The 26,407-nt window shown below is 41.7% G+C and overlaps 1 protein-coding gene across 5 annotated transcripts in view; it reads right to left on the reverse strand.

Moving 5' to 3' along the window:
- The window catches only part of ANKIB1 (ankyrin repeat and IBR domain containing 1), a 155,372-nt gene that overhangs the window by 19,941 nt on the left and 109,024 nt on the right, over positions 1-26,407 (reverse strand). For all 5 annotated transcript variants that reach the window (XM_062178059.1, XM_062178057.1, XM_062178056.1 and 2 more), the window contains 4 exons: positions 23,308-23,452; positions 21,507-21,673; positions 10,460-10,548; positions 4,788-4,918 (listed from right to left, as the gene is read on the reverse strand). In XM_062178059.1, the coding sequence (XP_062034043.1) occupies positions 4,788-4,918; positions 10,460-10,548; positions 21,507-21,673; positions 23,308-23,452 (532 nt within the window). The remainder of the gene's footprint in view (positions 1-4,787; positions 4,919-10,459; positions 10,549-21,506; positions 21,674-23,307; positions 23,453-26,407) is intronic.

The raw sequence follows: 26,407 nt of genomic DNA on the forward strand, positions 1-26,407 counted from the left end.
TCTCCTGGTCTCCCATGGGGTGCAGGGCCCAAGCACTTGGGCCATCCTCCACTGCACTCCTGGGCCACAGCAGAGAGCTGGCCTGGAAGAGGGGCAACCGGGACAGGATCGGTGCCCCGACAGGGACTAGAACCCGGTGTGCCGGTGCCGCAAGGCGGAGGATTAGCCTGTTGAGCCACGGCACCGGCCAATTTTTTCTTTCTAATACCTTATTTAGGATTTCTGCATTGTTATTTATAAGTAAGATTAGTTTACTGTTTTATTTTTATAATTTTGTCAAGAAGTATCAACTACCACCTGTGATACCAGCATCCTGTATGGGCGCTAGTTCAAGTCCTGGCCGCTCTGCTTCCAATCCAGCTCACTGCTAATGAGCTTGGCAAAGCAGCAGATGATGGCCCAAATGCCTGGGCTGCTGTCACCCCCGTGGGAAACCCAGGTGAAGCTCCTGGCTCCTAGTTTCCACCTGGCCCCAGCCTGGACGGTTTCAGCCTTTTGGGGAGTGAACCAGCAGATGGAAGAGCTCTCTCTCCCTTTCTCTATAACTGCCTTTCAAAGAGATGAATGAATGAATCTTGAAAAAGAAGAAAAAAGGGTTCTGATCACTTTATAAAAATGATTTAAATGTTTAAAAAAAAAATCTCCCAGGAATCATTTACATAGAATTGGGATTATCTATTCATTACAGGTTTAACAAATTCTATTGTGAAACTGTCAAGGCCCATCACTGAAAAGAGGGTGTGGCTAGGGACAGCTTTCAAGAACTATTTTTCTTTTATCTATGAAATGAGTTTATTTGGATATTACATCTCTTCCGCAGTCAGCTTTAATGAATTTACATTTTCTTAAGAAAATCAATCCATTTCAAACCCAAGTTCAAATTTATCTGCAAGAGTTTGACAAAGTTATTCCTCATTATTTTACTTTGCTTTGCTCCCCTAATCTCCCTTTTTATAAGGAAATGACTTATTTGTTTGGAAGGTAGAGAGAGAGAGAGAGAGAGAGACAGACAGACACATCAATCTTCCATATACTGGTTCACTCCTCAACTGGCAGCAACAGCTAGGGCTGGGTCAACCTGAAGCCAGGAGCTAGAAACACTATCCTATACGGGAGGCAGTAGGAACTCAAATATTTGAGCTATCATATGCTGTCTCACAGGCACAGTATAGCCAGGACTCAAACCAACACTCCAATATGGGATGTAAGTGTCCCAAGTCCCAAGTGGTAGCTTAACTAGCTGCAGTATGAAACTCTCACTTACCTTCTTCTTTTTTTTTTTTTAAGATTTATTTATTTATTTGTTTGAAAGGCAGAGTTAGAGAGAGGCGGGGGGGGGGGGAGGGGGAGAGAGGTGGGGAGAGAGAGAGAGAGAGAATCTTCCATATGCTGGTTCACTCCTCAAATGGCTGCAACCGCCAGAGCTGGGCTGATCCAAAGCTAGGAGCCAGGAGCTTATTCCTGGTCTCCCACATGGGTTCAGGAGCCCAAGCACTTGGGCCACCTTCTACTGCTTTCCCAGGCCATAACAGAGAGCTGGATCGGAAGAGGAGCAGCCAGGATTTGAACTGGTGCCATATGGGATGCTGGCACTGTAGACGGGGGCTTTACCTGATATGTCACATCACTGGTCCCCTCTCTTCTTATATCGCACATTTTAACTGCCCCAACTCCAGTTTTTTCTTGATTATATTAGCTTAGTGATCTATATTTTCTTCAGAGAAATCACTTTTGGATTTACTTATTAGTTGCAAGTTTTTCAGTTTTTAACTCGCTAATTTCTGTTTTTAAAGAAATCTTCCTCTAGTTTTTTTCAATATTCTCGCTTCTATAAATTTTTGGTCATATTCATAATTCATTCCATTTTGTATTAGTTTTGAGCAAATAAAGCTATGCACATTTCTGAGCACTGTTTTAGCTATAGCACTCAGCTTCTGAAACAAAGTAGTACTTTCACTATCTTTGTTTTCTAGAAATTCTTTAATTTCCATTTTGATTTTCTTTTCTACAAGAGTTGTTTCTGAGATTTAAAATTCCCAAATAAAAAGTCCTTTTGTAACTTTATTAATTCCTATTTTATTCCCTATGACCAGAGACTGTTGTTCGTATTCTTTGTTTTTATTTTCTGAATGTTACTGAAGTTCTCCCTGATGATCAATGACCCATTTTTTTGTCAGTGCCTCATGGGTATTTCAAAAGATGGCAGAGTCTACATTGGAATGGTACAGAGTTTGAATATTTACAAAAATCAATTATGGTATATAATTAATTACAGCATGTAAATCTTCTGTATCTTTCCTAGTTTTTTGCCTTTCTGATACATTGTGGAGATGGCTGAATTACTCAGCTGGCTCATCACACCAAGCACGTGTACCAGAAACTGTGAACGTGTTTCAGGGCTCTGGCAGTGTGAAAGCTCTTCTGCCTGGACTAAGCACATTTTGTGCCTGATTTGATCCAAGGACCCTTCAATGCAGCTCTACTAATTTCTCAAAATTACTGGATTAACTTTCTATAAAGCAGCCAGATATTACATTCTATGATGAGAATAAAAATATAAACTTCAGCAATTTTTATTTTTCATCTTTAACATATAGTTTTACATAAAATCAGCTAAAGAAAATGGTTATAAATGATTTAAAATATTTAAGGATGCAACATTTCATTAGCCCACTGAAAACCATATAAAGGGAAATAAATGAACAGTTTTTTTAAAATAAATAAGCTTATTCTTTCAAAACATCTAACACACTGAGGCATTAACAAAGATGTATTATGATTTTGTCACTGTGTTGGAGCATGAACTCAGTGACACATGACACAATGTTCCACTTGCCCATTTAAAAACTACTGTACAAGTACACAACATGCTATGGGAAGGTTATTAGCTTCTACATAAGTCTCCTATGTCAGGGTAAAAATGCCTGTTCCATGCAAACACTTCAGATGGTATATAAAACGTGACTATCACAGTTACATAGCATGTGAGTAAATGTAACAGAAGATTAAGCAGAATGTATTTAAACTACATTATTTTATATCATCAATCTGATTAATTCATGAAAACATTCATTCATATAGTATAGATATATGTATCAAATACTACTGTTAGGGGCTACAAATGAAGGGTAGTGTAGGATTCTGCCTCAGTCTATATTTGCTGACTTAGGGTTTAGCTACAGTTTTCTAAACACCTAGGTAGTCTATACCAGATTTAAAAAAAAAAAAAAAAATAGTGACGTTGGAAAGAACACACAGAGGAAACAATTTGGGACCAACCCTATGCTGAAGTGATGACACTTTAGAGTCTTCTGTTCAGAAACACTGCACTGGAGGTCTTCCCTCCTGCCTCTAAGAGACTGCCACTGTTTCACTAATTGGCTTTTGTTATCTTTATAGTAATACAGACTTGTGAAAGCCATCTGGTAACTGGTGTTCTTTTCCAAGTCATAATAATAATGATCATTAAACTTCAGGGTTCAAAAGCGAGAAACATTTAAAGGGTATTGATCCATTTTATGAAAATCTTCTTAACTATCTGCATTCCTTTGACTTCCTAAATAGAAAATATAACACTATCTTTGGCATAATTTTAAGTTGCCTTTTTAAAACACAGATGATATTTTTAATGAAAGGAAAAAATGAGTATGTCATAGTTTCAAAACAAGAATGTTCATAAATGTTGGCATTTATGATAAAACCTTATCCAGAATATTTGTTTTAAACATATGATAATTTCTAAGTCAAGAGGGTATACTTTGGTTATGTTATATCATATATTATTTATATTAATTATTTTTAGCTAAATGGATCTTTTCTGGCACTTTCATTTTCAATATAGTGGTTATTTATTTATTTATTTATTTTTATTTTTGACAGGCAGAGTGGACAGTGAGAGAGAGAGACAGAGAGAAAGGTCTTCCTTTGCCGTTGGTTCACCCTCCAATGGCCGCCGCGGTAGCACGCTGCGGCCGGCGCACCGCGCTGATCCGATGGCAGGAGCCAGGTGCTTCTCCTGGTCTCCCATGGGGTGCAGGGCCCAAGCACTTGGGCCATCCTCCACTGCACTCCCTGGCCACAGCAGAGAGCTGGCCTGGAAGAGGGGCAACCGGGACAGGATCGGTGCCCCGACCGGGACTAGAACCCAGTGTGCCGGCGCCGCAAGGCGGAGGATTAGCCTAGTGAGCCGCGGCGCCGGCCGGTTATTTATTTAATTGATGGTTTTATTAGAAGGCTTAAAGTCAGGCCACTGTTGTACATACTTATACAGACACCCATATATATATGCATCAACTTGGACTTAAAAGAGATTGCCTGGGGCCTGGTTTGGGTCTTCCTTGAGTCTAACCTGTGTGATTACAACTCTTTTTACAAGAGATCTATATACGGCAGTACTTTATGATTTGCATAGATTTCAAAAAATGTTTTGCACCAAAATAAACATCTTTTAATTCCACTTTCCATGAATTCTTGGGAGTACCCTCATACAACTCTCTCAGGACTCTCACAGGGGGAAACAACCAGCAGGGAAGGATTCAGGCATTTCAGATCTCTGGCCCCAAACAGAATCCTTACCTTGACTTTTAACATTCACTGTGAGTGTACAATTTAGTAATATATATCAATCGTTAAGTTATTCAGCAAGAAATGTAGAATGCAATCTCCTAAACACTATCTGAAACCCAACAAGATGTTTACGCTTTTACTATTTCTGCTCTGGATTGACAATCCAACTAAACTGAGATTCCGACTACAAAGCCTGCAAAAAACCCTCTTTAACCTCTTACCTTGGCACACTGCATGTGATTGCAGCCTTCGTTCTTCTGTATGGGAGACTTACAGTTAGCACAGGGCTTGGAGTTGGTTAACAGCCAGAGACAATTGGCAGCATCCTCATAGGCTTCACTGACTCCAACCACTTTGGGTATTAAGCACAAAGACAAACACAAACGGCTTAGAGTACAACTTCAGTGGGAGAAACAACCCCGCCTCTTCTTTGCAGGGCATCTCTCCATTTTAATCAATATTTATTTTCCAACTGGACTCTATGGCAGTCATTAAACAGCTTCATTGTTAAAGCATAACTACAAGATAAGGAGCCCTACTCCAAAGCCCTATTCATGAAATCTGGTATGAAGGAGATTCCTCCATGACCTTGTGTCCAAGTAAAATGGAGAAGCAAAAACCAAAGGGAGCAACAGTTACTTTCTTTTCTGCAGCACCAACATTATTTTTAGCTCAGAGGCCCTAACATATTCTTATGACTCTTATTGTTCATTGTCATAATCAATAAAGCACAAAGCCAAAAAACAAAGCAGCTGTGTGACCTACAACATAACAGTGTTTTTCTCCCGCCCTAGGAGAGAATGCTAGCTGCTAACTGCATGGAATAAGTCATGTTCAGGAAATAACCAACTAGGACTATGCTAAAAACTTGTGCTGGAAAAAAATGCCTCCATTTCCACTTCTCTGCACATGCTTTTCCCACATACCTATACACACTGTTCTCAACACTTTCAGTACCTTACTATCTATCTCCCTTCAACCTACCTGGTGGGCTTTCTTTATCCCTACTGACTTTCAAACTGTCCACTCAGTCACATGTCTATTTTATCTTGGTCTTCTTAGGAATCTACTGTGTTGGGGCTGGCGCTGTGGCACAGTAGGTTAATCCTCTGTCTGTGGCACTGGCATCCCACGTGGGTGTCGGTTCTAGTCCTGGCTGCTCCTCTTCCAATCCAGCTCTCTGCTATGGCCTGGGAAAGCAGTAGAAGATGGCCCAAGTGCTTGGGCCTCTGCACCCACGTGGGAGACCTGGGAGAAGCTCCTGGGTCCTGGCTTCAGATTGGCTCAGTTCCAGCCATTGTGGCCATTTGGGGAGTGAACCAGTGGATGGAAGACTTTTCTCTCTGTCTCTCCCTCTCACTGTCTATAATTCTACTTTTCAAATAAATAAATAAATAAATAAATAAAATGTATTAAAAAATAGGTCTCTTTGAAATAAATATTAGCCTCATTTAATAAATTACCAGAGTATAACAATCCAAGATCTATTAGTTAAATCAATACTGATGCACATGAAAACCGCTGCTTTTTAAAGACTAAATTTTGAAACAGAGAATCTGAATTTCATTGAAAAAACATTTACTGAGTATATAGTATGGAAAAACTAGTTTGAATATTTTATAAAATAATCACTTCACAGAAAATAAAATCATTCCTGCTTCTTGCACTGATTAGACACACAACAGAGGCAATTTCAGTGCTTAGAAAATACTGAACCTTTATATGTAATTGATTCTTTGAATTGATTTCAGCATACTTTCTTAATACTTTTTTTTTTTTTTAAGATTTTTCCTTATTTATTTGAAAGGCAGGGCCACAGAGCGACAGAGGCACTCCCCAAATACCTGCAATGGCCACTCCTCAAATGGCTGCAATGGCCGGAGCTGCGCCGATCTGAAGCCAGGAGCCAGGAGCCTCCCCCAGGACTCCCATGTGGGTGCAGGAACCCAAGGACTTGGGCCATCCTCTATTGCTTTCCAAGGTAATAGCAGGGAGCCGGATCAGAAGTGGAGCAGCCAGGACCCAAACCAGCACCCACATAGGACGCCAGCACTGCAGGCGGCAACTTTGCCGGCCATGCCACAGTGCTGGCCCCAATACTTTTTCTCATTAACTACACTTCATAACTTTTTTTTTTTTTTTTGAGTCTCAAGATTCAAAGACTTTGGAATACTACGAGGGGGAGGAAACTCATAAATCTACAGTTAGGTTAAAAATGCTTCTGTGATTTCCTGGAATGAAATATAAGGAAAAATGCCTATGCTCCAAAGTGAAGTGTAAACTATAAACAGCATTTCATCATACGACATCAACTTAAGCGGTCATGAACGGCACTCTACTGGTCACCGTCCTGTAACTCAGACGACGCCATCAGAACAGAGAAAACGCCAGGTCTTCCTAGCAGCTGGGCCTGTCTGCATTCGCGGCTTTCGCTCTTTATCCGGCGGAACACTTAGGTACCCTCAGTCTCTTATCTACCCTACAATCCTCCATTGTTCTAACTCAGAAATCCCATCGTGCTCTTCAAGGGCGATCTTCAGGTTTTCTTTTAGTCTCCCTCATCTCTGGCCAACAGAGGAAACCATGTATTCTCCATGTACACCATTCCCCCTAACACTTCTATTTCTTTCTTCTTATCATCAGGATCACTGTCACGTGCAAGGACTTTCTTTCACAGTCCCACCAGTGACGTGTTCTAACCACTGAGGTCATTCCTCCCTTCCTTCACTAGGGGAAACTTGTCTGTGGTTATGGAATGGTGGGTCCAAGTTTAAGATGGTAAATGATAACTGTAAGTTAGTACCAATTTCTTTTTTTTTCCTAAAGATTTATTTATTTATTTGAAAGTCAGAGTTACTCAGAGAGAGGAGAGGCAGAGAGAGAGAGAGAGGTCTTCCATTCGCTGGTTCACTCCCCAGATAGCTGCAGCGCATGGAGCTGCGCCGATCTGAAGCCAGGAGCCAGGAGCTTCTTCCAGGTCTCCCACACGGTGCAGGAGCCCAAGGACTTGGGCCATCTTCTACTGCTTTCCCAGGCCATAGCAGAGAGCTGGATTGGAAAAGGAGCAGCCAGGACTAGAACCGGCGCCCATATGGGATGCCGGCACTTCTGCCCAGGCATTAACCCACCGTGCCACTGCACCAGCCCACCAATTTCAAAATATTTGCTTTGTTCTCAAATAAAACCCTTTTGGCCATCTTCTACTCAAGAATTAACTAAGATGCTGGACTAATTACTTCTTTGTTGCATTAAATCTTTTAAGGAACTAGGAAGTATACAAGATTGACAACTTAATAATATCATCTTCCTAACCTCTGTACACACCCCATCTGCTTTCTATCTGCACTGTCCCTGTACTGTTGAAAGCCTCCTATCCTCCCAACTGACGTTCTGATACTGCCTCAGAAAACAGTTCTTACCTAGGGTCTCAATATTCTTTTTTTAAGATTTATTTTATTTATTTGAAAGACAGAGTTACAGAGAGAGGTAGAGACAGAGAGAGGTCTTCCATCCACTGGTTCACTCCCTAATTGGCCGTAACGGCCGGAGGTGCACTGATCCAAAGCCAGGAGCCAGGAGCTTCTTCCAGGTCTCCCATGTGGGTGCAGAGGCCCAAGGACTTGGGCCATCTTCTACTGCTTTCCCAGGCCAAAGCAAAGAGCTGGATCGGAAGTAGAACAGCCAGGTCTCAAACTGGTGCCCATATGGGATGCTGGCACTTCAGGCTGCACCATGGTGCTAGCCCCTGTGCCTCCATTTTCTCTCTCCTTCAATGTGCCTTTCATCAGTTATCTTGATAAAAATCTGATTCTGCCACTTCTCCATTTAAATAATGTAATCCATGGCTTATTCTGCTAAAATAATAAAGTCAAACAATTTGGCAGGAATACCCCAATGTGGCAACGTACATATTATGGTCTCATCTTTAGCTAACTTCTCCCCTGGATCTTCACCTTAAATTCTAAAGAAATATACACAGAAATATATGTGGAAGGGCAGTGTAAGTCACTCCTAATAAAAATACAGATTTTTTTTTTAGCTGCTTGAAGTAGGAAAAGAGAGCAAAAAATCCAATAGTTTTGTGTGTTCACATATTTGCAACACACACACACACACATGTGTGCGTGCGATAGCTAAAGGTACTAGTGAGTAATTGTGTTCACGTATCTGGAACACACACACACGCACGCACACACGAGAGCAGGGAAAATGGGTGGGTACTAGGAACACTGGCAAACACCACCTGGCATTCAGCGGAAAGACACAATGAATCAGAGAACAAGCACAATCTACACAGGCACTTCTGATTTGCAAAGGTGCCCTGGCACACAGCAAGTACTCATGGAACACTTGTTGCTGGTGGATGCATGAACATGCCATACATGTTTAGTCAGGCCTCATGACAGAATATACTGAGAACACCCACCTCTCTCTTCTCCTGATAAGGTATATGAGCTTTCTCTTCTCTCATTATCATTTAATAATCTGCCATTCTAGTTGACACAAGAGTCTCAGAGGACAAAATGAACCTCATGAATCTAAAATACAGAGCAAGAGCCCTCAGGCAATGGCAAATCCCTTTATACCACAAGTCTGTAAGGTCTCACAGCTGCCAGCCAGTCTTTCCCTGTGCCTCTCTGTTGCTAACAGGAATACCGACCACATCTCTGCCTTCACAGATAAACTAACACTCAACACATGGCCCCCTGCCTTCTGGAAGATTCCGTGGCATCTGTTTTCCCCAAAACCTGGGTCAGTTGTTTTTGTTTCTGCACTGTCAGCCACCTCAGTTGTCAGATGATACTGCAATTATCTCACTGCTTTCCATTAGCCTCTGCATTCCCTCAAGGTTGGCATCTTCTTTATCATATGCTTTGTTGCTAAGTGTAGACTCGCTGAGTGAATTTTTGGGGGGTAAGATTTATTTATTTATTTATTATTATTTATTTGAAAGGCAGAGTGAACAGAGACAGAGATATCCTCCAACTGCTGGTTCACTCTCCGAATTGCACAATAGCCAGGTCTGGATCAGGAACACGATCCTGGTCTGCCACATGGGTGGCAGGGGCCCAAGTACATGGGCCATCTTCTGCTGCCTTCCCAGGCACATTAGCAGGAAGCTGGATCAGAAGCGGAGTAGCCGAAAAAAAGAGAAGTTCACAAGGAAAATCAAAAAGACCTGAACTAACTTAATTTTCATTTATATTAATTTGTAAGAAAATAGTTGTCATAGTACATTTTAGGCAATGGGAACTTATGGCAGGTATATTTATTTGTTAAATATGGGAACTGCTATCGGGAATGATCAGAAGGAGTCCCCTCAGAAATTGAAACCCACTCCGTTCACAGGCACAAGCTCTCTGTCACTCAACCTAACCTAAGCATTAGCTTCCTCTATAAAATAAGATTACTAACAACTTCAGCCTTTCTGTGAGGATGAACACAGGTGATGAGTTTATAGAATTCTTAGTGACATATAGATATGATCTTTAAGTCTACAGAACGGCAAGAAATGACCTTGTCTTAGCCTTCACGGGAAGCGCTCAGGCACATGAGAAGCATCCTCTCTCTACACATCATCTACTGCTTCCCATGAAGTACCAAGGGGCTGTTCGGCTCACCCTGGGATGAAAGAGGAAGGCTTGGGGGGACAGTTAAACGTGACCCCCACTGGCCCTTTTCTCCTAGGCTGGAAAGTAAGTCTGCAGAAACAGAGTCTAGGACTCCTCCTTGCAAAGCCACTGTGATCCCCATGAACTCCAGCAGGGTGTTAGACATGGGTGCACTAGTGTTAATAAACGTGGCCACTCAGATGAAGAGGATAAGAAATACGACACTGTCTTTTGAATGCTATTAGGAAACATGAAACAGAGCTTCCCAAAATTCCTCTTACGTTCTTCTGGTTTCATTTCAGTGATTTTTTGTAGCCAATTTTTCCATGTCTGGCAGTCACAAGGCTCATGTGCTTCACCAAGGCACTCCCTAAAGAAGAAAACATAGAAAAGGCAATTTAAAGATATTCTTCATTCACACCACAGTGAAAAAAAATAGGTGGGAAGTAACTTCCAACTTTAAAATTGAAAAAACTAAGGCACAATGACTAATGAGAAATGAAGCATTTCAATAGAGGAACTGAAAATATGATTCCAAATCTTGACAACATCATACTAGGTTGTTTTCAATCAATGCATTAATTTATATTTTCAAAATTTCCAAATAGATCACCTGATATTTGTAACTTGGTTTTGTATACATTAAGAGCTGTAAAAAAATTTGTTTTGACCGGCCGAGTTAGACAGTGAGAGACAGAGAGACAGAGAGAAAGGTCTTCCTATCATTGGTTCACTCCCCAAATGGCCGCTCTGGCTGCCGCTGCGCTGATCCGAAGCCAGGAGCCAGGTGCTTCCTCCTGGTCTCCCATGTGGGTGCAGGGCCCAAGCACTTGGGCCATCCTCCACTGCCTTCCTGGGCCACAGCAGAGAGCTGGACTGGAAGAGGAGCAACTGGGACAGAACTGGCACCCTAACCGGGACTAGAACCTGGGGTACCAGCGTCACAGGCAGAGGATTAGCCAAGTGAGCTGTGGCGCCGGCCGCTGTAAAATATTTTTATCAATTAAGTTTTATTCTGTTATTTTAAATTCTTGTTACTCAATGTGTGTTCCCCTGGCTAGCACCATTGCCATTCCTGGGAGTTTGTTAGACATGCAGAAAAACAGGCCACATGAGACCTCCGCTTTAGACTCTCCATTTTATCAACATTAACACATAACCCATCTTCATTAAAATTTTGAGATGCACTGTGTTAAGTCACATTCTTTTTTTTTTTTTTTTGACAGGCAGAGTGGACAGTGAGAGAGAGAGAGAGACAGAGAGAAAGGTCTTCCTTTGCCGTTGGTTCACCCTCTAATGGCCGCCGCGGTAGGCGCGCTGCGGCCGGCGCACCGCGCTGATCCGATGGCAGGAGCCAGGTGCTTCTCCTGGTCTCCCATGGGGTGCAGGGCCCAAGCACTTGGGCCATCCTCCACTGCACTCCCTGGCCACAGCAGAGAGCTGGCCTGGAAGAGGGGCAACCGGGACAGGATCGGTGCCCCGACCGGGACTAGAACCCGGTGTGCCGGCGCCGCAAGGCGGAGGATTAGCCTGTTGAGCCACGGCGCCGGCCTTAAGTCACATTCTTGTAGTTAGGTTTTACTTCTGAATCCCCAGGTAACAGCGAGGACAAGCCAATGTACTTTTATTAAAATTTAGTGAATTTTGACTTAAATAATTAAAGATATCAATTTATCATTTATAACTCAATTTTATTTTCTTTCTATAGGTATACAGGAAGTTAAACAGTAAAAAGAAAATAAAACCCTTAAGGATTGCTCACTTTAATTAGATATGATGCTCTGTTCCTACTGGTTAGTACAATTAAAATTATTACAGTTAGTTTATAACAAAATATTATTTTGAGGAGAGAAAAAACACAATCTGGAAGTGGTATCACCATCACTACCACCACCACCACCACCACCATCATCATCATCATTTTAAATGAAGATCGATTGAAAAAGGTTAAATTTGTTAAAAATATACATCAACAGACTTAAGTAGTCATGAACAATATACCAATCCAACTTCACCCCCTCATTAAGATGGCTATTACCAAAAAAGTTGGAAAACAATTAAGTTGTTATGTGTTAAAACTGGAACCCTTGTATATTGATGCAAAATAAAAGCATACAAAAGTAATTGCTGATGTAGCTATTACCGAAAACAGTCTGGTGGTTCCTTATAAAGTTAAAAATAAAATTATACATTATAATTCTACATTTAGGCATATACTTTAAGGAACTGAGAGCAAGGGTTTAGACTTGTTCAGCAATATTGATAGCAGTATTATTCGCAAAAGTAAAAAAGTAGAAACAACTTAAGTGTCTGCCAACAGATAAATCCATAAATTGACTGTGGTATATACATACAATGGAGTATTATTTAGCCATAAAAAAGAATATTTTGATGCTATGACATGGATGAAACTTGGTTTTGTTACTTGAAATAAGTCAGAAGCAAAAAGACAAGTATTGTCCTATGTTAAATATCTAGAAGAGGCTAATTCATAGGGACAGAAAACAGAATGGTGGTTATCAGCAGCTGGGGTAGGGAGAGTTGGGAATTATCACGCAATGGTTATACAGTCTCAGGGAGAACTCAGAGAGGGGTGACAGTTGCACTATAAATGCAACTAATGTTCCGTACCACTGTAGGCTTAGATATGTTAGTTGGGAAGAGCCACAACAAACAGCACTGTGAACATGCCGGATCTTGTCTGAAAGGATAATGTAGTTTCCTAACATTCCGGACTTATCACCTAACCTGTTATTTGAGAACTCTTTCCCCTATCTGTGGTTTTACATAGCTCCTAACAACATAGGAGTAACTTAGGCATCCAGAAAACACTGAGTTGATTAAAAATGGAAGAGGGCATATTACATACATTTCAGTGCATACTAAAATCCACACTGCTTTCCAGAAACTAATCGGTGCTAATTTTAATTTAGTACACACTACAGCAGGAACCATGCTGCAGGTCTAGGAACAGTGTTTCCACACGATGCTTGAGAATACACATGGGAACGCAGAGTCACATTTCTCAGGACTCAAAAGAGAACTCGCTTAATTCCAGATCAATCAAGTGTGTGTGTGGGGGAGTCTTGAGGGGCACAATGCCTTTGTACATCTGCAGTATCTAAAAAATGAAGTTGATGAAATAAACTATTTCTGTAAGGTGAAATGTGCCCCTGGACACCAAACAGCATATTCAGAAGTCTCTTCCTTGCTGACTCAATACTAGCATACAGGTTCTGCTGTCACAGAAAAAAAGAACTAAAATTAATCATGGGGGTGAAAAAGCCTAATATTTTCAAATACAGATTGATAAAAAGATCAGTTTAAAAGACCACAGTTGCTTAGTAGGGAGCTTGATTCTGTGGGGCTGGCTTGCAGTAAATACCACAGGTTTTCTTTTCCAAAGCCTCACAGGAAGACAGAGACTCGCTGCTTCTGCAGGGGCCAGCCCAATCAGCAGGATCACTGCGAGGTGCTATATGGCCTGGTTTCTGTTTCCATGCCATATTAAGAGTGGGCATAAAAAGAGAAGGTTATAAATAAAGAAGCTACACGAAGGGCTGTGAATTACAGACAGCTAGAGGTTGCCATTTAATACTATTTAACAACCTTGAAAACTAAGGCATCTGGAAAAATATTCTTGGTAATGATCAATTCTACCAGACATTAATAGGTGACTGATGAGCTGGATTATCAATGGAGGGAAGAGGTTATTCTGAGAAAAGTAATGGACAAACTGGAATGTTCTGTGGGCACTGGAAAACTAAATTACTTAAGAAGCTCTAATCACTGAATGGTGACAAGTATTTAAAGGATCTGGTACCTTTTGTTGAAACTTTTTTTTTTTTTTTAAGATTTTATTTTATTTATTTGAAAGACAGAGTTACAGAGAGAGGAACAGCCAGAGAGAGGTCTTCCATCTGCCGGTTCACTCCCCAGATGACCGCAACAGCCAGGGCTGAGCTGATCCAAAGCCAGGAGCCAGGAGCTTCTTCCGGGTCTCTCACGTGGGTGCAGGGGCCCAAGGACTTGGGCCATCTTCTACTGCTTTCCCAGGCCATAGCAGAGAGCTGGATCGGAAGTGGAGCAGCCTGGACTCGAACTGGCGCCCATATGGGATGCCGGCACTGCAGGCTGTGGCTTTAACCCGCTGCACCACAGCACTGACCCCGAAATTTTATTTCAAAATGGTAGTAAAGTATACTGGGAGGGGAATCTTGGCACACAGACAGCTAAACGTTAAAGTGAGTTAACAGAAGACAAGAAACAAAGAAACTACCTTTGTAAAAGATGACAAAGAAAAAATAAATAGTTATCTAATCTCAAGCCCTCAACCCTGTCCAAAGATGACTGGATGGTGAGCCTAACATCAACAGAGCCGGGAACAGCTCCTTCCTTGAAAATGTGTCAGTATGCACAGCTATCAGCAGGAAGATATACAGTAGGCTCCAGGCAGTTCTGGAAAAGGAAACATCAGCTACAGTTTGAGGCTTCCTTACTTGATGAGAGAAAGGCTTCATTACTTGATGGAAGAAACTGCTATCAAGAATTTGGCAATTTTAGTTCAATGCCATTTTAGAACTTTATTAATAATACCTAGCTAATTAAATGTAAATCCTCATTTTTATGATTCTCCCCTTTAGCTAACATTTTTGAGTACCATAGGCAATGTTCTAAACACCATACATGCGCTGACTCATTAATCCTCCTACAACTCTTTGAAATTTGTTCTGTAGTTTCTCCTTTTAGTGTACAGAGAGGTTCAGTAATCTGCTGAGGGTCATAAGGTATCAAGTGGATGAGCTAAAATTTGAAGCTCAATAGTTTGGCTCTGGAAGTAGAACATTTTATGTTGACTGCAACAGATAAAAAGCCTTCTGTTTTGTTGCCGTAAGACAGGGTACTTATCACTAAGCCGCACAGCAAGGCAGTGACAGAGTTGAGTCTCAAATGTAGGGCTGTGTTCCCAGATTAATATCAATCTGTGCTCTATTGAAATCTGACAAATCACACTCTTTAGTAGTATTTATTAAATGCATTTTATTTAAATAAATAGTGTGTATGTTACTCTGCACGGAGTACATGATATTTGAACAAGTTCTGAAGATCAAGCTCTGTCAAGGAAATTGCATCATGGTTTTATTTCTGGGCCTGTGTAGAGCTGGGAACTCTTCTGCTAGTTGGCAGGACTTGGGTACTTACATAGCTAGATACTATCTGAAAAATCTAGAAACATCTCTTTTTCTATAACCAGAGCTATTAGGTGAAGGGTTTGACTGATTTTTCAAGAGAAGGTGAAATTCCTCTATTAGATACACAAGCAAAGGATAACTTCATCTGTTTTGCCTGGAGGACTCTTGGAGTCCCTTGGCCTGTGAAATCTACGAGAAAGGAGAGGAAGCATGAAATGATGGCTTTCATTCAATTAAGAGGCATGCTCCTAGCAAGGAGGTAGGTGCTATCAAGCTGCTTATCACGGGTGTGGGAGAAAAGCAGAACTAGCTGATGACAATTCTAGCCACATTCACTTTCAGAGGTCTCCCTGAATATCTGGACAAGTCTGCACATTGTACCTTGATTCACTGGAAACTTCAGTGGATTAGAAACCTGATGCTGTGGTTTCTCAACTGGTTCATGCTAGAAAGTCAGACCTTCCTATCAGGGTTTCAAAGTGTTCCTCATTGGTGGTGACACAGAAGGCTTTTTGCAGTTTTAGCAAATAAATGCTCTATCACTGAGTGATAGAGCTACAAATCACACATTATTATTGTGAATATCCCTGCTAGTCAATTTCAGTGTACTACTCTAAAGTACATTTAAAAGAGGAATTCCAAGTAAGTTTCTCAGTTTCCATTGATATTAATGATTAAAAGATACAGGGGCAGCTGGCGCCGCGGCTCAGTAGGCTAATCTTCTGCCTGCGGTGCCGGCACCCCAGGTTCTAGTCCTGGTTGGGGCACTGGATTCTGTCCCGGTTGCCCCTCTTCCAGGCCAGCTCTCTGCTGTGGCCCAGGAGTGCAGTGGAGGATGGCCCAAGTGCTTGGGCCCTGCACCCACATGGGAGACCAGGAGAAGCACCTGGCTCCTGGCTTCGGATCGGCACAACGCATACAGACCTGGGGGGCCACTTGGGGGGTGAACCAATGGAAAAAAGACCTTTCTCTCTGTCTCTCTCACTGTCTAACTCTGCCTGTCAAAAAAAAAAAAAAAAAAAAAAAAAGACACAGGGGCACTGTGAATAAAGTAGGGAAATGACCAAGCCCCAGATTACATTTGAGCTCTTCTCTTCCCAGATCAGGATTCCGGTAACTAGAAGTGTTGTGAGAGTAAATCTCTACAGTGTTGTCAAAGAGAAGAGTTCAGAGGGCAGAGAAGTTACCAGGTAGCACAAAGAAAAACAGGGTTAAGGTGACTGGCTCAAGGCAGAGTCCATCCAGGTTTTGAATATCATCTAGAGATAATTCTGCCCAGATAGACAAATCCCAACTATCAAGGCAAGGTGGCAAAAGCACCCCAGGTTCAGTTACAAAGGGCAAACAATTTATTGGTGAACAAACACAACAGCAAGGGCTGTCCTGTGGTGGAAAGGGAGATAACTACAAGTTCCCTCTGCCAACAAGAAATACATTCAATTATATCTCAGCAGACATCTCTTAGGGATCGCTAACTGACTCTGTCACATGTGGTTCATAAAACAAAGAAACTGCTAGTGCCATTTATGGTGGTTTTTGTAATCACCTTTAGATAATTATTTCTGAGCTTTTTGGGGGAAGGAGAAACAAAATCAGAACCACATGCTTTTACTTTGTGAAGATGTCTCTTCCAAAGCTTCCTTTTCATGAGCCTTGCTGAAATAAAAGATAAGGGCAGCAGAAAACATGTGACCACTTCTACTTGGAATTTCTCATTACAGTCAAAGCTCTCATACTGTATAAGAGAAGTCAAGCATATAAGATTATCACAATCATAAAGCCTAAGAAATATCAACTATAAGGCAACAAGATTAAGTTGACGAACTTAAACCTGAAGTTGCTCTTCATTAAAACTTACTTAATGTAAGGCTGCCGTAAAACACACCAAACACCAGAGTAAGGGGAAGGGTTTACTGGGGGAAACCCAACAGACCAGAGGAAAGGGGTGAAGAAGGAAAAAGAGAGAAGGAGAGCGTAAGAGAGAGATTGAGAGGGAGAGGGGGAGAGGGAGAGGGAGAGGGAGAGGGAGAGGGAGAGAGGGAGAGGGAGAGAGGGAGAGAGAGGGGGAGAGAGGGGGGGAGAGAGAGATTGAGAGGGAGAGAGAGATCAGGGGATGGAAAGAGAGCCACGTGTTCAGGAACAGGTCCTTTCGAAACTTTTCCGGGGGACGGGCAGGAAAACAGGAGCAGTGAATCCCATTAGCATGGGGGTGGAGCTGACACCGGTGGGTTGTGCCATGGGGTCACCTGGCTTCCAGCCATGGAGGTGGGAGCTAGAGCCTAGGATGGTGTCCAGGATGTAGATCGCACCACAGGGAATATTGCGCCATTTTACTAACACTTAGGTCACCTTCTTCTCTTGCCCTGCCCCCCCCACCCCCCGGGTGCTATGTTCAGCAAATGATGACTCTACTTACTAAGTTTTCTACAACCCTTAGAAAAATGAGAAAGTAAATCATTACCAAAATTGATCTTAGTTCAAGTAGCCACACACAGATCCCTTGAACTAGGGTAAAATTCCAACTAGGGTCTGTGATCTTGGCTTATGATCTCCAATGGATGTTGAGTATAACCAGCCTAATATCTTGGGGTGTCGGAGAAGAGCCAGCTGATGCCTTTCTTCAAATGTTGATCTAGAATTTTAGAGTTTAAAGCACCGTCTTTATACTTGTATATATTCAGAATATGATCTCTACTGCTAGGTTTTTCCATTTGTTTCTGTATCTTCAGTCTAGGCAAACTTACTACGCACAGCATTTACAACAATGAGGAAAATATAAGAAAGTAAAAGCTAAACTAAAGTGAAAACTAATACAAGCTAGATTACAGAATCCACAGAGCATAAGAAATCACAGGTTTTTCTTCTTGTTTCTAAACTTTATTTTCTCTGATCTCAGCAAATGTTCTCTCTTCAACTTTCATTTTGCTCATTTATAGTTTCCTTCTTTGGAACCTCTTCAACTTTTTAAACTGACTCTCTCAATCAGGATCTTCATTCCATCCAGAGAACTCGGAAAGTGATATGATTTGAGCAATCTTTGCTCTCCATTTACCCAAGGACAGCACCATTCTAGATGCACGGATTGCATATGGTGGGTGGGTGCCATGCTGTCAGGCACTAGAGTTTAATTTTCTTAAGAAACTTCACACTGACTCAGAAAAGAAATGTTCTTACTTCATGTTCTTACTCTACTGTAAAGTAGGTTTTCGCATCTAAATTCCCCTCTTTTGCTAAGTTCAACTGCATTCATCAACTCTCTCTTTTTATTTCTGTAGCTTAAGCCTTACCTCTCACAAGTTGGGTAGTGGAGTCAGGAACCAACAGCTAAGAGCCTAAAACTTTAAAAATGAGGAGTATATCTTTTTCATGTTTTGAAAAATCACTTTAAAGTAGGTGTGAAACAGGCAGGCAGACAGGTGGAAGACGGCGCCTTCACCATGCCCTTATATGATCTCATTTCCCTACCTGACCCCATCTACCAATCAGGCTATGTGACCACGCCCCTTTGGAAGTGAATAAAAGACCTGGACCACAGTGGGCCCGGCCCTTCTTTCACCATTATTGACCTTTGTTGCCCTTGCTGCCTCAAGCCTTTGGGGTGCATGGCCGTCAGCGCCCACTTTCTCTCCACCTTTGCTTCGCTAATTTGCTTGTGGCTGCTATAACCAAACACTCACTGCATGTGACTCCTGGCCTGCTCTCTGCTTGGTATGGGGCCCAACTTAATTTCTGGACTTTTTTCTCCCTTAAAGCCCTCACTCCTTTATGCATTTCTTTCATTAAATAAAAAGCTTAAAAACTTACCGTGCCGCCTGGTCTATTTGAGCCAGTATTCGTAATTCTTCTCTGAATCCGTGGCAAGAAGCCACACAGCTTATTAATTTTGAGAATATTGATAAGCAAAATGGTTTCAGGTGGATATAACCTATTGTTGAGCATCTGTTGCATTTTTATTTGCTCAGTCTGATTTAGCCATGAAAGTAGTAAGCATAGCTTCTCTTTCATTAATTAGTAAATCCAAGTACCAGGGGTCAGCAAAAAATTTTCTGCAGAGGGTCAGAACACTAAATATTTTGAATTTTGTGGGTCACAAGACCTCTGTTAGAACTACTCCATTATGCCGTCACATCCCCAAGCAGACACAAACAATATATAATTCAATCAGCATGAAAGGTTGTGACTGTGTTTTGATAAAACTATTTCCAGAAATACGTATAGATTGTAGCTTGCTAACCTGTGACCTAGAGTTTGGTCCTATAAATAAGTTGACAGCTCAATAAACATTTTTTTTTTTTTTGACAGGCAGAGTGGACAGTGAGAGAGAGACAGAGAGAAAGGTCTTCCTTTTGCCGTTGGTTCACCCTCCAATGGCCGCCGCGGTAGCGCGCTGCGGCCGGCGCACCGCGCTGTTCCGATGGCAGGAGCCAGGTGCTTCTCCTGGTCTCCCATGGGGTGCAGAGCCCAAACACCTGGGCCATCCTCCACTGCACTCCCTAGCCACAGCAGAGAGCTGGCCTGGAAGAGGGGCAACCGGGACAGGATCGGTGCCCCGACCGGGACTAGAACCCGGTGTGCCGGCGCCGCAAGGCGGAGGATTAGCCTGTTGAGCCACGGCGCCGGCCTCAATAAACATTTTTAGTTAATAATGATGATAAGGGTAAGGAACAGACCTGTAGGGTAGGGTAGTTTGACTGACTACCTAACAGTACTAAGATTGGATTTTGGTTTCACAAAGTATAAAAGTAAAAACTAGAGTTTTATCCCCAGCCAAAGTATATCTAGACATATGTGGTAATTCTGGAAATGAACAAAAAAGCAGAATAAATATGACTTCTTTTTTTTCCTGATTATTTAATTAACAACAACAAAACACTTCACTAAATCTACTCTGAATCAAGTAAAATGCCAATGGCTGAGCAACTGTCTAACCAGTATACACAGTTACATACCTATTCCATTACTGATTTGCCTTTCTTCAGTTCATAAAATGAGGAGTCATATGGGTTAATAGGCAGTCAGGGTGGTCACAGTGGAATCAGGGGTGTAGAATGCTTGCTTTCCCCCAAAAAGTTATCTTTAGTAAGAACAAAATGTCCACCCTCCTTCTTTCTGAATCTCCAAATTTACCCTAAGAATGGCACAGGAGTGGTGATGACAGTTTATTGTGAAAACAAATTAGGTATCCCACCCTTGTGATGGATTTTTGTTTTATGGCGAGCAAGACAGACAGGATAAAGAATTGTAAATCAGGTCTTTTGTTGGAGTTGCCCCCACCTTATTGATTGACAGATTCGTCCCCAAAATTGTACTTGAAAACCCCAGTGCCATGGGGTCCTTTGAGTTTTGCTTCTCTTGAAGTCCCCCTCTATGCCACTCTGGCTGGAGGTCTCTGGTTCTAATAAATCTTGCTTTTAAGTCTTTAAATCTCACTTTCCTCTTCGCCTTGTCCGCTTGGAAATTCTTCCATGTGAGACAAAGGATCGAGGTAATAATATTTTCTCCACTATCGTTTTATTAGTATTTATAAAACACAAGGCACAAAAAGCCTGCAGGCACTGGTTCCTTAGCAGGACTGGGCATTAGAATCACTTGGGAGCACTTCCATGCCCTCCTCAAAAACCTTCTAAATCAAAATCTTACCTACTCAAGAGAAAGTCTCTAGGCAATTCTGGGGATCTCTGTTTAAAAATCATTGCTAGAGGCTTCTATTTTAACAAGAGAAGTTAAATATTTCCAGATCTCTGATCAGCAACTGGTATTACAGTTCAAGCACATGGGCTCTGGAATCAAACAGGTCTAGACTCTAACCCCATTTCCACCGTTGCCCAGCTGCAAAAACCTGGAGAACTTCTCTGTGCCTGAATCTCCTTATCTGTACACTAGGCAAATTAACAGCACTCAGATCATAGACAGCACTGTTGACAGAATTCAGTACTTAATGCCTATCTGACATGGTACTTGGCACTTATTAAGCCCACCATTAAAATATGAACTATTACTACTTATTATGCATTTTAAAGATGAATAGGAATTATATCAAGTATACTACAATTTAAAGTCCTGATTCAAGGTATAAGGTCTCTTTAAAAACTGTTAGAAAGGCAATGAGACTGATTCCAACTTGTCTTATACCAACCAGCAGAAGAGGTGTCCTTTTCCACAGTCCACAGCAGGAGCTCTCAGCAACGGAAAGCTCAGTGTATCAGATCCCGATGTACTTGACCCCTGCTTCGTGAGTCTGACTGCTCTTTCACAGCCCGGGGTAGGACACCATTTAATAGCAGGATTATTTTCAACAAAGGCCTGTTTAAACAGCAATAACAAAACACATAAAAAATTTAAATTCTAAATAGAGTAGACTGTTACGGTCATTTACTTCAAAGCAAAAAAAAAAAAAGTGAAATAAAATATAAGGAGTTGTCAGTTTCAAGAAATATTTGTAAGAGTAATGGAGAGTATAGAAAACACTTAAGTAGTAACAATATGTTTTCTATTTATTTTAGCATTTAATCAATTATCTGAGAGGCAGAAAGAGAGGGAGAGGGGTGCGGGTTGGGGCGGTGAGCAAGTACTCTCCCATCTATTCCCATTTACTCCCCAAATGTCTAAACTGAGGCTGAAGCTGGGAACTCAACTCAGGTCTTCCACGTGGGTGGCCGGAACCCAACTACATTGCCTCTCAGGGTCTGCATTAGCAGGAAGCTGGAGCCAGGAACCAGAGGTGAGTATTGAACACAAGCACTTGGATGTGGGACACAGACATCTTAACCACTAGGTCAAACTCCTGCCCTGACAGAATTTTCTTTAATCTAAAAGAGGTAAATGATGATAAAGTAAAAATGCAATTACCCAAAAATACTTAATTTAAAAATGTTCTCTCATATAATATGCCACTTTTGTGTTGAAATACAAGTAGATCTTATATGTAATGTAATTAGCAGTTGTATTATAACATTAAGCTTCCAAAGGGAACTTTAATAATCCATAAAAATTAATATTACAAATTTTTCTCTTTTTTTTTTTTTGGGTTTAAGATTTTAAAAAGTATTTTATCTGAAAGGCAAAGTGACAGACAGAGGGAGAGACAAAGATCTCTTATCTGCTGGTTTATTCCCCAAATGCCTGCAACATCCTGGGCTTTGCTGAAACCAACAGCCGGGATCTCCATCTGGGTTTCCCGTGTGTGGGGCAGGGACCTCACGTACTTGGGCCATCACCTGCAGCCTCCCAGGTGCATTAGCAGGAAGCTGGATGGCGAAGTAGAGGCAGGACTCAATGCTAGGCATTCAGCCATGGGGTGTAGGTATTGCAAGCAGATGCTCAACCCCTTACGCTATAACACCCACTTCTATTATGATGCTTTCTACGAAAAAGAAGCAGGGCATTTTTTAAAAAGTCCACAGATTAGGGTATATACTAGGAAAAATCTGCTCAAGGTAGCTAAAATGTAACTTTTAAATCACACAAAAGAGATAATGACTTCCATATACTTTTGAATAACTTCTGAATGAATATATAGAAAAGATGAAATAAACATTCTGATTCATTATAAAAACTATTACTTAGAATGCAAAAATCATAAATTTCTAAGTTCAGAATCTTTTTTTCTAAACATTTAATGTCTTTGGAAAACTTAAAGCAGGTACTACTTTTAATATTACCTTGGTCAGTCAGTTATAAAAGTGTAGTAGGCAAAGCAGTACATAGTTCTGAGCAAAAATGTAATTCTTAACTATTTTATCCTTTCATTTTTCATTTTCTTTTAAAATAACACTTCAGCTGAAAACTTTAATGTCAGCATTCTTTTTGGTAGTTTTTCTGAGAAATGAAAGCTGGAGTCCATGATTTTGTTTTCAAAAATAAATAAAATAACTAAATATTGTACAAGTCTAATACATTTGAAATTATGGAAACCAGACAGATGAGTGGCAGCACACCTTAATATCAAACTGTAGGTACCGTTTATCCATCTCCTTAGAAACCACACTCTCTATGATGTCCACAGGCACCAGCTGGAAGCAGTCGTACGCGGGGCAGAAAATGTTGTGAGCTTCACCTTCTTGAATTTTTAGATTCAAAAACCTGTTCGCATCATCAGTTGACAAGAGAAGAGCAAACACACGTTATCTGCACATTCTAAGAACTTTCTCTTTATGCTGAATTTTCTGTTATGTGTGTAATTTAAAAAGCACAAATAAAGTGTAAGAAGTCAAGTAATCCTAATTACTTACCCAGGTACTCATTTTTCACATATAAATGAGTATATGTATATACATACTTGTGTGTTTTATATATTCTTACATGTCTATGTCTTGCTTTATTCTATATAAAAGTCTGAAATAATATTTTTACTTAACATTAAACATTTAGAAGTGAGTGGAGTAAAAAGGTCATATTCAATTCTCAATATCCCACACTATATCTTTAAATGAAAGGGGGTAATGGTACAGAAATTAACTATAAATAATTCATGATATTTTGGCACGGGATATAGCACAACTATTTGAAGAAAAGGTTTTTTTTTCTTTATATTTCATTTAGATAAATATTAAAATCAGTGTTAAGACCTACTCTAAGGGGGCCGGCGCCATGGTGCAGGTTAATCCTCTGCCTGCAGCGCCATCGCCCATTGGCATCCCATATGGGCGCCGTTTCTAGTCCCGGCTGCTCCACTTCCAGTCCACCTCTCTGCTATGGCCTGGGAAAGCAGTAGAAGATGGCCCAAGTCCTTGGGCCCCTGCACCCACGTGGGAGACCAGGAAGAATCACCTGGCTCCTGGCTTCGGATCGACACAGCTCTGGTCATTGCGGGCATTTGGAGAGTGAACCAATGGAAGGAAGACCTCTCTTTCTGTGTCTACCTCTCACTGTCTGTAATTCTACCTCTCAAGTAAAATAAACAAAATCTTTTTTTTTTTTTTTTAAAAAGACCTACTCTAGGTACACTTGTCAAGACAATAAGAAAAAAATCACTCTGTAAAGCAGCAGGAATAGAGCTCAAGATCAAGTAAACGGTTAAGAGCAGGATTTTGAGTTGGAAAATTCCCAATCTGCCACAAACTATATGATCTTAAGGAACTTACTTATTCTCAGCCTCAGTTTCACCACATGTGAAATGAGGTGACAGTCTGTACTTCCCAGAGTTGTTATACAGACCTATACAATATATGTGAAATATCTGCATGGTGTCTGGCACAGAGGAAAAACTCACAAATTGTAGTAAGGATTATTATTATTAATGTTATTTAATACTGCTTGTGGAAAAGCAAGATTACATTGGATTTAACACTTAATCCTAGAGAAAATAAATGGAAAACTGGACATTTAAATCAACTCTTTTTTTTTTTTTTTGACAGGCAGAGTGGACAGTGAGAGAGAGAGAGACAGAGAGAAAGGTCTTCCTTTTGCCGTTGGTTCACCCTCCAATGGCCGCCGCGGCTGGCGCGCTGCGGCCAGCGCACCACGCTGATCCGATGGCAGGAGCCAGGTGCTTCTCCTGGTCTCCCATGGGGTGCAGGGCCCAAGCACTTGGGCCATCCTCCACTGCCTTCCCGGGCCATAGCAGAGAGCTGGCCTGGAAGAGGGGCAACTGGGACAGGATCGGTGCCCCGGCCGGGACTAGAACCCGGTGTGCTGGCACCGCAAGGCGGAGGATTAGCCTGGTGAGCTGCGGCGCCGGCCTTAAATCAACTCTTGAGTCACCACCATTAACAGTTTATTCCACTGATGATACCTTTTTCCCTTAGTTCTCTCAGTCTTTTTTTTTTTTGACAGGCAGAGTGGACAGAGACAGAGAGACAGAGAGAAAGGTCTTCCTTTTCCGTTGGTTCACCCTCCAATGGCTGCTATGGCCGGCACTGCACTGATCTGAAGCCAGGAGCCAGGTGCTTCTTCCTGGTCTCCCATGTGGGTGCAGGGCCCAAGCACTTGGGCCATCCTCCACTGCACTCCCTGGCCACAGCAGAGAGCTGGCCTGGAAGAGGGGCAACCGGGATAGAATCCGGCACCCCGACTGGGACTAGAACCCGGTGTGCTGGCACCATAGGCGGAGGATTAGCTTTGTGAGCCTCGGTGCCGGCTCTCAGTCTTAATTCTATTGCGCTTAAGACCAAACAAACCTTAATTAGACCTCATCAGATCTGCTCCCTTGGCTCCACATCTTCCTCCATACCCTCAATCTCAGCACCTCACAGAAAACAGAGTCCCCAGGCAGCCCTCTTGAGCACACCCCAAACCTATGTCTTTTGCTCTTTGCTTTCTCCCCACTCAGTTCGCTGACACAGGGCTTCTTCCTCTCTTCCGGTTCCTCACACGGTCTGGTCAGCTCTAGGACCTGCACTACCCCATTAACCTGCCCTCGTCATTGTTACTTTAATGGCTCTTACTCTGGTCACAACACATATATTCAAGTTTCTCCCTTCTTGAAAACCTCTTCTAACCGATGACTCTCTGTAGTTCCACTTGTCCTTCACGTCAACATGTCTTGACAAAACGGCTTATGGTGATCTGTATTCCTTTCTCAGGTCTATCTCATTGACTTTTCCACCTACAGCACTCTGGCTTCAAATGGCTGGCTCACAACAGGGCCACGGTAAAGAAATTAGCCCAGTTTATGCAAGACTTCTCCTTTATAAGGTCCTTGGCATCTCTGGAGCATCAGACACAGCTGAATGGTTTCCTTTTTCATAGCTCAACAGTTTCTCCTCTCAAATTCTCTCTTCCCTCCAGGTTCCTGGAATTAATTTTTTCTTCATATGCTTCCTAACTGTATTTCCTTGTCCATTTATTCTACTAGTGCCCTTGCTACTCCTGACCCCTTATATTTTACTGTTTACTGGGTTTCCACCTCAAAATTCTTGCCTGCCAGTTCCATCCAAACACCCCTAACAACCTGTACGCTAATGACTGAAATTTGAAGCCCAGAATGGCTTCCTTAGCTAGCTACCTTAATTACACATGGGATGTTTTCATTTAAATGTCCCACAGGCATTTTAATTTCAACTTGTTTAAAATCTTCCCCTCTAAGGGCCGGGGTTG

Source organism: Lepus europaeus, chromosome 20 (genome assembly GCF_033115175.1).
Source record: "Lepus europaeus isolate LE1 chromosome 20, mLepTim1.pri, whole genome shotgun sequence".
NCBI classification, from domain to species: Eukaryota; Metazoa; Chordata; class Mammalia; order Lagomorpha; family Leporidae; genus Lepus; species Lepus europaeus.